At 32.7% G+C, this 12,093-nt stretch overlaps 2 protein-coding genes across 2 annotated transcripts in view; both read left to right on the top strand.

The window, feature by feature from the left end:
- Positions 1-533, top strand: part of LOC138692746 (uncharacterized) — a 44,601-nt gene extending 44,068 nt beyond the window's left edge. The window contains exon 11 of the mRNA XM_069815939.1: positions 230-533. Within this exon, the coding sequence (XP_069672040.1) occupies positions 230-399 (170 nt within the window). The 3' untranslated portion in view covers positions 400-533. The remainder of the gene's footprint in view (positions 1-229) is intronic.
- LOC138692791 (probable cytochrome P450 6a14) overlaps positions 1-12,093 on the top strand; it is a 47,758-nt gene that overhangs the window by 12,558 nt on the left and 23,107 nt on the right. The gene's annotated exons all lie outside the window — the stretch shown is intronic.

Raw genomic sequence — 12,093 nt, 5'->3', positions numbered from 1 at the left:
TTCAAATAAGTATTGGCGTGAATAACAACTCAACAATGCGGGTGTTCCGAATCCCATATCAAATAATTATTTTCCTACACTCTGCTTTTTGACTGGATGAATGCAGAGTAGGCTTGTTCAGACCAGTTCTTCGAATTTTGTCGGTTTACTCTTCTATTAATGTAAACAAATGCTTCATCAGTTAACACTATCTTCGTCATACCGTTAAATTTATCTCTGTCTTTTTCAGGAATGCGGTTTGGATTAATGCAGACAAAAGTTGGGTTGATTTCTCTTCTGTCCAAATATGAATTTAGTGTCAGCAAGGAAACTCCAATACCTTTGGTGATGGAACCGAAGTCTATCATACTGTCACCTGTTGGTGGCATGCATTTGCAGATTAAGAAAAGGGTTAAATGAACAATTTTTGTACTCTGGATGTCGTGTTGTGTCCGTCTTTATTGTTAGTGATATTCACTGAATAGCATGTGCTAGTATGTAAATATAAGAATATTTTCTATGAACGTAGTATAAATATATTTATATTATTGTTACCTTTAAGAATTTGTTATAATAATGGTTACGATACAAGGTAAAGGAATGAAACTTTTGAAGAAAATATACAAGTATTACAATTAAAATCAGTAATATACTTTAACCATATCTTCCGACAACATATCATTTTTCCTATACTATGAAACCATAAACTAAGAGAATGAAATTTATTAAAAACTAATTAGAAACTCATCTATGTAGTACATTTAGCATCATAATACACTTTCAATGAAGAGTAAATCTCCACACAGGTCTCCCAATACATCAAGCTTTTCGATCGTCAAAAGCTGTGACGCGACACATGCCCCTGCCTCTACTCAAGCATAACGATGGGATCATATCCCCATCCTCTTCTTACCTCCTTCACTTCGTTAGAAGAAAGCAGACAAATATCAGCAGCGGACGTACATTTGTAATACTGTATATACTGTATAAGATACTGTCTCGATATCGTTTCAAAACAGAAAACAGGTAGTACGAAAAAATGTAAATTTTCTTTCGTGTTGGTGGGGAAAATGTGAGGTGCTTAATTTGTTGTAAAATGTTATATGGAGTATAGGATGTGGAATAGCGGTTTCGAGACCTTGAGTAATAATTAATTCAAATAATAATGAAGTGATGTAAGAAGTAAAGTGAGCTAAGGTCTAAAAAGTAGGAATGAAGGGTTGGAACGCTTGAAATAGTTGGTATAATGAAAATCGGGTCTGAAAAATATAGTAAACCTAGTGTGAAGGAAACGGAATTAGATTTAGATTGAAACAGCTTTTGAGCCATACATAGTGTCGGACGAGTAAAGATGAAATAGAGGAAGAGATAAGAGAAAAGAAAGGACATGATGTAGAACAATGGAAGATAGGTGCATGAGTCGTTTAAATTATGTAACGTGTAAGAATATAATGTAAAGGTAGTACATTAATTAGTGAAGTCATGTAAATAGCAAAGTGAGCGAAGAGTATGAATTGACCATGTTACATGTCAGTATGGTCTAAGAATAATAAGAAAGTAAGAAATATACTGTAGTATCTGTGAGATAGAGAATGCGAAAAAAATATTTTTAAGTCATACGAGTATAACAAGTAAGAGATAGAAATGGTAATGAAAAGTATGTAGACCTGTAGTGAAAATAGAATCTGAAATAAATATTAAACGTAATGATAGAAATAGGAAAGTAAGTTTTACATAAATTTTAGGACGAAATATAAGTGTCAGATGAATGAAGTACGAAATAGATGAAGTGATAAGTAAAAGAATGAACACGGAAGAACACAGCATTGAATAAAAGAAGACAAATTCATGAGTCGTCCACAAAGTTTAACATTCTTGTAAGTAGTGTAAGAACTAGTGACATATCATATCATATCATATCATATCATATCATATCATATCATATCATATCATATCATATCATATCATATCATATCATATCATATCATATCATATCATATCATATCATATCATATCATATCATATCTTATCACATATATCATATATCATATCATATCATATATCATATCATATGTCATGTCATGTCATGCCATATATCACATCACATCATATATCATATATCATATCATATCATATATCACATCATATCATATCATATCATATCATATCATATCATATCATATCATATCATATCATATCATATCATATATCATGTCATGTCATGTCATGCCATATATCATATATCACATCACATCATATATCATATCATATCATATAATATCATATCATATCATATCATATATCATATATATCATATCATATTATATCATCATATCATCATATCATATCATATCATATCATATCATATCATATCATATCATATCATATCATATCATATCATATCATATCATATCATATCATATCATATCATTTTTCATATGGAGTCTTGCGACTTCATTATTCTTCTTGTCATAAAGATTACCACGCCCTTACTTGAAGTAGAATACTTCATTAATAAACAAAACATAAAAAAAATATTGACTCCTATGTAGTCTGATAAAATAGAAACAACATTCAATGCCACACATTTGTGTATAAAATCTAACCCTATTTTTACATAAAATATGGAAGTGCTTATACTCAGTAATATTGTTACAATGTTATTAATATTTCAGATTCTTTTTTTCTAATTTCAGAAATAAAACTAACTAATACGCTGTAAGGTTAGAAAGAAGAAAGTTCATGTAGGCCTACAAACCATAATGACGAAATTATCAAACCCTAAAATAAAATAAAATAAAATAAAATAAATTCTAGTTATTTTCTTGCTTCCAAAATTTAAAAAAACCATGATCGCTTTGTTAAGTCTTGTTTGGATGGTGTCCCTGAAATAATGTATCCAGAAGAAGTTGAAAATTTCCGTAAGATTCATTTGTCTCCCAAAACTGTGATTAAAAGGATAGTAATAGCCAATTTACAAATGAAATGAAATGAAATAGATATAAAAGTTTCTCAGTTCATAGCATATTCTCTGGCGTTATACGAATGTACAGAATGCTATAATGACAAGGCTCTCTCTACAATAGTGTTATGCGGGTTGCATTTCTATTACGTCGCCATTTTGTGGTGTTCGGTAACCAATGCTTTAACGCGTCCTTGGTTATAATTTCCTGTTGCATTTCAGAGAATTTTTATATAGTTTCATCCAGAGAAATACAGGTATGTTTCTATTCTTATTATGTCTACTAATTTATAGAATGGAGATACTTCGATCAATTCTTTAATAAATTTCTTTTGTTTTAATTTAGATGAGATTTAAAAAATATAATGAAATATCTGTCTTTCTTTGCCTCTTATGATTAATGAAATGAGAAGGAGGTGGAATGTGTTGCTGAAATGAATGTGTGAAGCAGAAGTATCCCGAGAAAAATTCCCTGCAACGTCTGATTTGTCTATCACAAATTTAATTACGACTGGTCAAAGGAATATTATTCCTTGAGCTCTGGGAACAGCAGCAACGAGTAGCTTTTCATTTAAAACATGAAGAATATAAGTATATACTATAATTGTTCATTGTAATGTCTTTCCAAATAATCGCTAAGTACGTATATAATTAAAATTTTATGTAATAGGCTACATCCCTTTCGTATCTATTATGTAATAAGGATCTTGTAATAATACTCGCTATTAATACTCACTAATCCACTCGTTTAGACGATTGAAGAATTTTCTACCCTTTTCCCTGAAAAAGATTTTAATGCAAACACTCGTGATGCCCCACTTCGATTACTGTGATAGTCTGTTTACTGACCTAAGCGTTACTTTGGCGCAGAGACTACAACGTCCTCATAATATGTGCGTCCGTTTCGTCTGCAACATTCGCCGGGCTGATTAAGTAACACCATCCCTCGAAATGTTGTCCTGAAGATCGTAGGAAAATCCACTGTCTTTCCTTCCTCTTTCACATATTGCATTTCTCCACTCATGTCTATCTTGCGTCTCGTTTTCAAAATTTATCTACCTACCATAATCTAGACACACGATTACAACACTCCTCAATATTATCCATTCCCTCCCACCGATCCTCATATTCATCTTCTTCCACTGTGGCTGTTCCTCTACTTTGGAATTCCCTACCGAGTAATGTCAGGGACTGTCAGACATCAAACCAATTTAAAGAATAGACTAAGACAATATTTTCTAACAATTCTTGTTAACAATAATAGATGTTTCAAGTTTTTCAATGTTTAATGGTTTAATAATCACATAATAAACATTTAAATTGTCTCATTATTATTATTATTATTATTATTATTTCTTACCAATGTTTATTATTGTCTCACTAAGATTACGTATCTTTCATTATATACTTTTACTTTTATTATTCACTTTCATGTTGTTTTATGGTCTTGTATTAATGTAATAAAAGCCAGTTGTATTCAATTAGAATTAGAGTCTGGCTGGGAGGAAGGAAAGGCCTACTGGCCTTAGTTTTGCCATATTAAATAAATAAATTATTATTATTATCATCATAATTATTATAATTATCAATATTATTATTATTATTATTATTATTATTATTATTATTATTATTATTATGAATGTACCGTAAGTAATGTCATTATACATCTTGATTACACAACTTTTAACACTGTATCACTTCGGAATATGTATGATAAGAACTTTGTGTTAATTTTTACCGCCAAGACCAGCAACGACCAGTTCTGAAGATGACCCAAAAATAGGTTGAAACATGTTAACAAGGTACGGTAAAATTTAACACAAGAAAGTTCTTATCATACATATTCCGTAATGTCGTTAATTTCAGGAGATTATTCTTTGAGATATTTCAAATAATGATGCTCGTTTTAGCTTCCATTTCAGGATAGAAATTATTTTATATGAAACATTTCATAGTGTTTTCGAAAAGTCATTGGTTTAATTGCCAATGTGCTCAGTCAATTTAAGAGAGTAGTGTATTAAGATAATAAATGACTGAAAGAATATTAGCTTAGTCTATCAGCTTTCTCGTCATAGGTTATATGAGGCGTCTTCTTCATTGTTGGCTATCACCACGTGGTCATCCGCGAATAACTGTGTGTATAGTCGGACCATCGTATCTGTGCCCCCGTAAGATATGCGAACTGAACCCTAATTCCTTTCTCAGCCTCGGTAATTCATTTCTCTCCCTGCATTCCTATCTCTCTCCCTTTCTCTCCCCCACTGCTCACAATTTTGAACCTTCTTCAGTTTATTTTCACTTGCAGTCCAGTGTTGTCAACTCAACATCTATACTGTAGCATGGAGTGGTGAAAAAATATTATTAAGGAAGTAATAGCATTTTTTGATGAAGAGAAACTAACAGGTCAATATCTGTTTCCTATAAATCAGGCAACGAAAAAAGCAGCTGCGATCACAGGTGAGGCTTATTTTATTTCAATTGATTACGTATTAAAATTACTTACTTAACTAATACTGATATAATACAACATTTTTATGTAATTTATAAAGGCGGGTCAGAGCGTCTAATAAAGAAAATCAGGCGAGAGGAAGTCTGTGCAGGAGATGAAAAGCTAGAATCACCAGGGAGGAACAGACCAAGGGAACCTTTAATTCTTGTAGATGATATGGACCGATGTATTTTAAGAAGAAAGATACAAGAATTTTATACCATGCAGAAAGAAGTTCCGACTTTGAAGAAATTATTGAAGGTTGCGAGGAAAGCAATAAATTTCCAAGGTGGGAAAGAAACGTTACGGATTAATAGAAGAGGAAATAGCTAGATTTATTATCAACTTGGGTGAAGACAGCAGCAGCAATAGTAGTGACTCAGATTCAGATATGTCCGGGATATGCCCTCTGTAATTTCATGCATAATACAAGTCTTGGTCTTTTGTAAATATGTAAATTATTTTCATAAGAATAAATTAGAACTCCTGCACATTATCAGCATGTTATGTTATATAGTATGTAAATGTGTAAATAAGATCATAGTATGTATTAACTTCGTCATAGCCGGTCCTTATCCCGGATGAGAAAGAAAGAGGGTACATGACTATGTGTTTATTCATTCCTACAATTTTATAATTTTATTAGGCCTTCAAGATCACGTTCCAAACCTAACAAAATAAGATAATAAGGTGAATAAAAAGTATTTATGACGAAAACATTTCTTTTTAGAAACGAAATAGATTCCGTTCACGTAAATTCCATTTAACCAACAAATAGCTACTGTAATCATATAATTACCTCCAATTAAACGTAGAAGTCAATCAGCCTTATTAGACCTACTTAAATTAAATTATGAATAAGTAATAATTAACCTCACATTATTAATAAGCAATATTCAAGAGACATAACACTGTTTGGCGGAAGTTTGGCAACACCCCTATTCGGCAAGGTTCATGGCCTGCAGTTTGACGTGGTGGGAGGAAAGCTGGTGGAATGGAGTGAGTAGAGGCGTTAACTTTTCCAAGAACGACGACAGTGCTGAAGGGGCACAGATCCGATGGTCCGACTATACACCCAGCTACCATTTAACTCTATTCCCATCCTACTACACTTTATTATCCAACTCAACAAAGCACCTTACACATATACAGGGACATCACTTTATTTTTACCAACATTTTTAACATTAACCTGGCTATACTCGGAAACACAGGAGTTTGGTGTTACTAGTGCAATATGTAAACAAATCATTTTACTAGCTATAGGAGGAGAGAAAAGTAGTGTATCCATTTATGTTACAGGGAAATACAGTATTACGATTTTCAGTTTGATCATTATTTTTACAGTATTTTATCAAAAAACAGTAGAATAGTAACAATTTTTTCTTTTCACAAACTCAACTCCTCAGGCGGTTATATTCATTATGTAATGTCTACTTTATCCAGCATATTACTAACCTAATTTATTCCTGGGAATTTTGTGAACACTTCCGTAAGAAATCCCAATTTCTACAGCTAACTTCTTCACCGACTTATTAGGACCTCGGTGCATCCTTTCTCCAGCATCTTCTACATCATCTTCTGTTACCTTTGTTGGCCATATTACACTTTTCATTCTTTCTGTACACTCTGTTGCTCTAAATTTATCTACCAGATTAATGATATTTCTACGAAAATATTTCATAATGATATAATCAGGAAATTGTGAAAAAAACTGTTGTTCACATCCGGTTATATTGTAATTCCAGTTTCCATCATCGTCCTTCATATCTACAAACAGTAAAACAAAATTCTTGTTTAAATAATGCTATTAAGTACCGTACAATATTATAGGGTAACGTACTTTCCGTAACTCTAATCTTCACTTGTGCTCAGTCCACACAGATAAATTCAGTTATGCTACACACGATACCTGTGTGAAAATAAGCTTCTATAATATAAGCACTTTCTTCTACAGAAAATGCAACATATTTCTGAAACACGCTGTACTCTCTACTGTTTATTTCACTGCTAGCAACAGCGGCCGTAAGTTGTGTGACTGACGTTAGCAAGGACATTAGTGAAAGGGGTGGGAGTCAAGTATATTCAGAAACGCAGGTACAATAAAAATTGAAGTAAAAATAAAATGATGTCCCTGTATCTTGAACAGGGTATGAGACAAACAACAGCCTTGCTTCAACCCTTTATCGATTTTGAGTGACTGAGTTTAAAAATAATATATTTATTTTCTTCGTTTAACTACTGTACTTTAACGTAAAATTTGCATATTGTGTTTTTGGTTTTTCCCTATGGAGTTATAATGGATTTTCATAATATGAAATAAGAATAATTATGTTCTCTAGAACATTCAATTGAAATGGGGATATGGAAATATTTCTTAATCTTTAAATTTAGTTTGAATTAAACGTATCAGTCTTATTTTCTCTGTTTTCTGGACGTTTATTAAAATTAAGATGTGGAGATTATTTTAAATTGCCCTAGTTATTTTCTTTAACGTCAAATGAATATTCTTCAGTCTCCATTCTCTAAATTAAATCTTCTGTTCTTTATGTAGCAGCCATTATAAGAAATACAATGTAATACAATGTAAATCGAAACAAAATTCCCGAGATGTCACAGAAGTAGATAGCTGGCTATCTTATCTGTTTCACAAATAGAGAGTTATTATCGGGTTGTTTTACCGATGTACTTGCGTGCAGGTCCTCGAAGGTGACTGCGGTGCGGCAGTAAGAATAGGCCTAAATATCGTAACAACGCATTTAAACTATGACACACTTATCTTATAATAGATGCTGTAAATGTCAATGTAATAAAAGTATTGCCCTTCTTGCACACGATACTGACACGCCAGTCTGCTCAGCTAATTTTTTCAGCGATTTTTATGGCGAACTTTCGAGAACAGCACCAGTGTCATGTAATCTGGTCTCTTTTAAAACTGGTCTATTTCAGACCCCATGTTCTCAGATTTATTCACTAACTTACAGTACGATTATTTAGTCCTGACAGTCGCCGACGATGTGCGCCTGGGTCAGGCGAGTCTATTAATATAATAAAGTTTCAATTGACCGTCTGTGCTTATCTTATCATATAAAATATTAGATACATGAACGTTTTCGGCACTTGTGTGTGCCATCATCAGATGATTGAATGATACTGCATGTTAACCTTGCCAAATGGATACATGTGATATCGCCATGATTATTATGTATGCACAAAACATGTAATATATACCCATATCAGTTAAAATAGTAACATAAAATGCGAATAAAATACTTACACACAGTTAATTAAAGTTAGATGATTAAAAACAGTTCTTTAAAAACAATGTTCGTTTGCTGCTATAATGTCCATCGTTGTCTAGTATACGTTGTGGTTAAGTTAATGCTTGTGATTATTTCAAATAGGATAACCAGTTTTTAAGCATCACCACGTTACTTGGTTGCACTATGATATTAAAATGTATAGAAAATTAAGCCATCAAATTCATTTCTTAATGGGTAATGTTCACTTTTTGTTCAGTGTTAATCACATACATAAATATTGAAGCACTTAGAGAGATAAAACATGGCGTACAAGACACTTGCATAATATAAGTACTGCGTTAAGTTGTTATAATGCCTGATGTTGATTGCTTTACCGGCAGTATTTAGATATTACAATTCCTTAAAATTGCAGGATGGTCACTTTCCGGTTTTCAGCCTAGCCTTGCATACTGCGAACATAAAAATTGAGCTATTAGAGTATGTTGTTAACGGATGATCAAATATAAATGATAAGTAATTAACTTACGTGCAAACAACTGGTTATGATGTGTATTCAGCGATGGCTTGGCTCAGACTGAAAGTCGGTCGGTGCTCACAACGATCTTAACTTAATGAACGTCTAGCGGAACCGGAAGTGGAGTAAGGGGTGGGGAGACCTGTGCGGGGGCTGCTTTTGTTTGGTTTTGTGGAATTAATTTAAATAAATTGAATAATGGATTATTAGTGTTGACTATTTGTTCATTTAAAAGAGGGTTCCCTTCGTTGTAACTCCTGGCTCTGTAATATTGTTCGCCTATTACAAACTTCACTAAAACAAAATTAATTTAAATTCAATAATAAATTTTACACCCAACCAATAGGCCTTGCAATGGGCGCCCCTTTGTCAGGTTTCCTGGCAAACATATTTCTACAACATCTCGAAAATAAACATATTAAAATTTTAAGCAATAAATTTCGTTTTGCCATATATACAAGATACATTGATGACACTCTGATCATTTATGAGGATAGTAACAACCAAAACACACTTATACAAGAGGAATTTAACAAATTACACCAGAATCTAAAATTCACTTTAGAAACAAGCATCAATAATAGTATAAACTTTCTGGATCTAAATATTACGGTAAAACTCCCTAAAATAATCTTTGACATACACAGGAAACAAACGGCCACCACACATTCTATTGACAAAAATTCGACCCACCCTACAACACATAAAATTAGTAAATTTAGATATTTAATAACAGATTACTCACAATACCATTAAACAGGACAACTATAACAAAGAATATAATTATATACAAAAACTAGCAATAGGAAACGGTTACGATAAACACCTAATCAAAAAATTACTTAATAAAAGAAAAGCCAAATTAATTAAGGAAAACCATACCACACTCCAACCGGAAAAATAAAAAACCAACAAATACTGGCAAACCATGACATACTTTGGGAAAATTTCAAATCAATTAAACAACTTTTTTTTTTTTTTAATATCAACATAGCCTCAAGAACTGACAATAAACTTCACAACATAATCCCAAACAGAACTAATAATACCGAACCTTTTTCAAAAAAGCGGTATATACTAATTACATTGCAAAAATTATCCTAAATTATACATAGGTCAAACCCGCCGAAATTTTAGAATTAGATACAGGGAGCACAAAACAGATTTCAAATATAACAGAAATAAATCGAAATTCGCCCAACACCTCATACAGGAAGGACATGAGCTAACCAATATAAATGATGCATAAAAAGTTATAAAAGTTATAAGTAGCTCTTTAATTGACATAGCCGAACAATATTACATGGCCAGGAGTTACAACGAAGGGAACCCTCTTTTAAATGAACAAATAGTCAACACTAATAATCCATTATTCAATTTATTTAAATTAATTCCACAAAACCAAACAAAAGCAGCCCCCGCACAGGTCCCCCCACCCCTTACTCCACTTCCGGTTCCGCTAGACGTTCATTAAGTTAAGATCGTTGTGAGCACCGACCGACTTTCAGTCTGAGCCAAGCCATCGCTGAATACACATCATAACCAGTTGTTTGCACGTAAGTTAATTACTTATCATTTATATTTGATCATCCGTTAACAACATACTCTAATAGCTCAATTTTTATGTTCGCAGTATGCAAGGCTAGGCTGAAAACCGGAAAGTGACCATCCTGCAATTTTAAGGAATTGTAATATCTAAATACTGCCAGGTAAAGCAATCAACATCAGACATTATAACAACTTAACGCAGTACTTATATTATGCAAGTGTCTTGTACGCCATGTTTTATCTCTCTAAGTGCTTCAATATTTATGTATGTTATTAACACTGAACAAAAAGTGAACATTACCCATTAAGTAATGAATTTGATGGCTTATTTTTCTACACATTTTAATATCATAGTGCAACCAAGTAATGTGGTGATACTTAAAAACTGGTTATCCTATTTGAAATAATCACAAGCATTAACTTAACCACAACGTATACTAGACAACGATGGACATTATAGCAGCAAACGAACATTGTTTTTAAAGAACTGTTTTTAATCATCTAACTTTAATTAACTGTGTGTAAGTGTTTTATTCGCATTTTATGTTACTATTTTAACTGATATGGGTATATATATATTACATGTGTTGTGCATACATAATAATCATGGCGATATCACATGTATCCATTTGGCAAGGTTAACATGCAGTATCATTCAATCATCTGATGATGGCATACACAAGTGCCGAAAACGTTCATGTAACTAATATTTTATATAATAAGATAAGCAGAGACGGTCAATTGAAACTTTATTATATTGTAACTTGCTTATCGGAAAACTTATAATAAGATGAAATCGAGTCTATTAAGTTACGCCAAGGGATGTTCAGGTTAGTCTGTCGCCTGCGGTCAGAGCGATCGGACGTCATGCATGCGGTTTAGCGTTGTGTTTCCAGTACAGTTAAGCTGTACTGCATTTCTTTACTGACCGCTCGTTCTTATGTCTACTCCGGAACTCTCCCCACTTCTCCTATTACTTCCCCTCTTCCGCGTCGCTGACCTGTCAGGACTAAATAATCGGTCTGTACATTTAGTTTACTGCCTGCCTCTTCGACGGTCGAGTATTCGGAAATTTCGCAATAAACTCCTTACAAACACGGCGGGCCGATTCATATTTATGTATTGTCTTTAAAATCTATGAATAACTGTACTGTGTCCTCGTCTTCTCATTTTTCTCCAAAATCTGTCGAATAGAAAACATCCGCTAAATAGGCTATGTATTATGCCTAAAACAATAATAATTTCATCTACATATGGAGTTAATCTTCTTAAAAGAATATTGGATAACATTTTGTATGACGTCAATAAAAGTGATATTTCTCGAAAGTTAGTCTTGTCCT

This window comes from Periplaneta americana, chromosome 17, assembly GCF_040183065.1.
Source record: "Periplaneta americana isolate PAMFEO1 chromosome 17, P.americana_PAMFEO1_priV1, whole genome shotgun sequence".
Taxonomy (NCBI): Eukaryota; Metazoa; Arthropoda; class Insecta; order Blattodea; family Blattidae; genus Periplaneta; species Periplaneta americana.
Note: the sequence above shows the minus strand (reverse complement) of the source record. Positions and strands in the feature narration are given on the sequence as shown.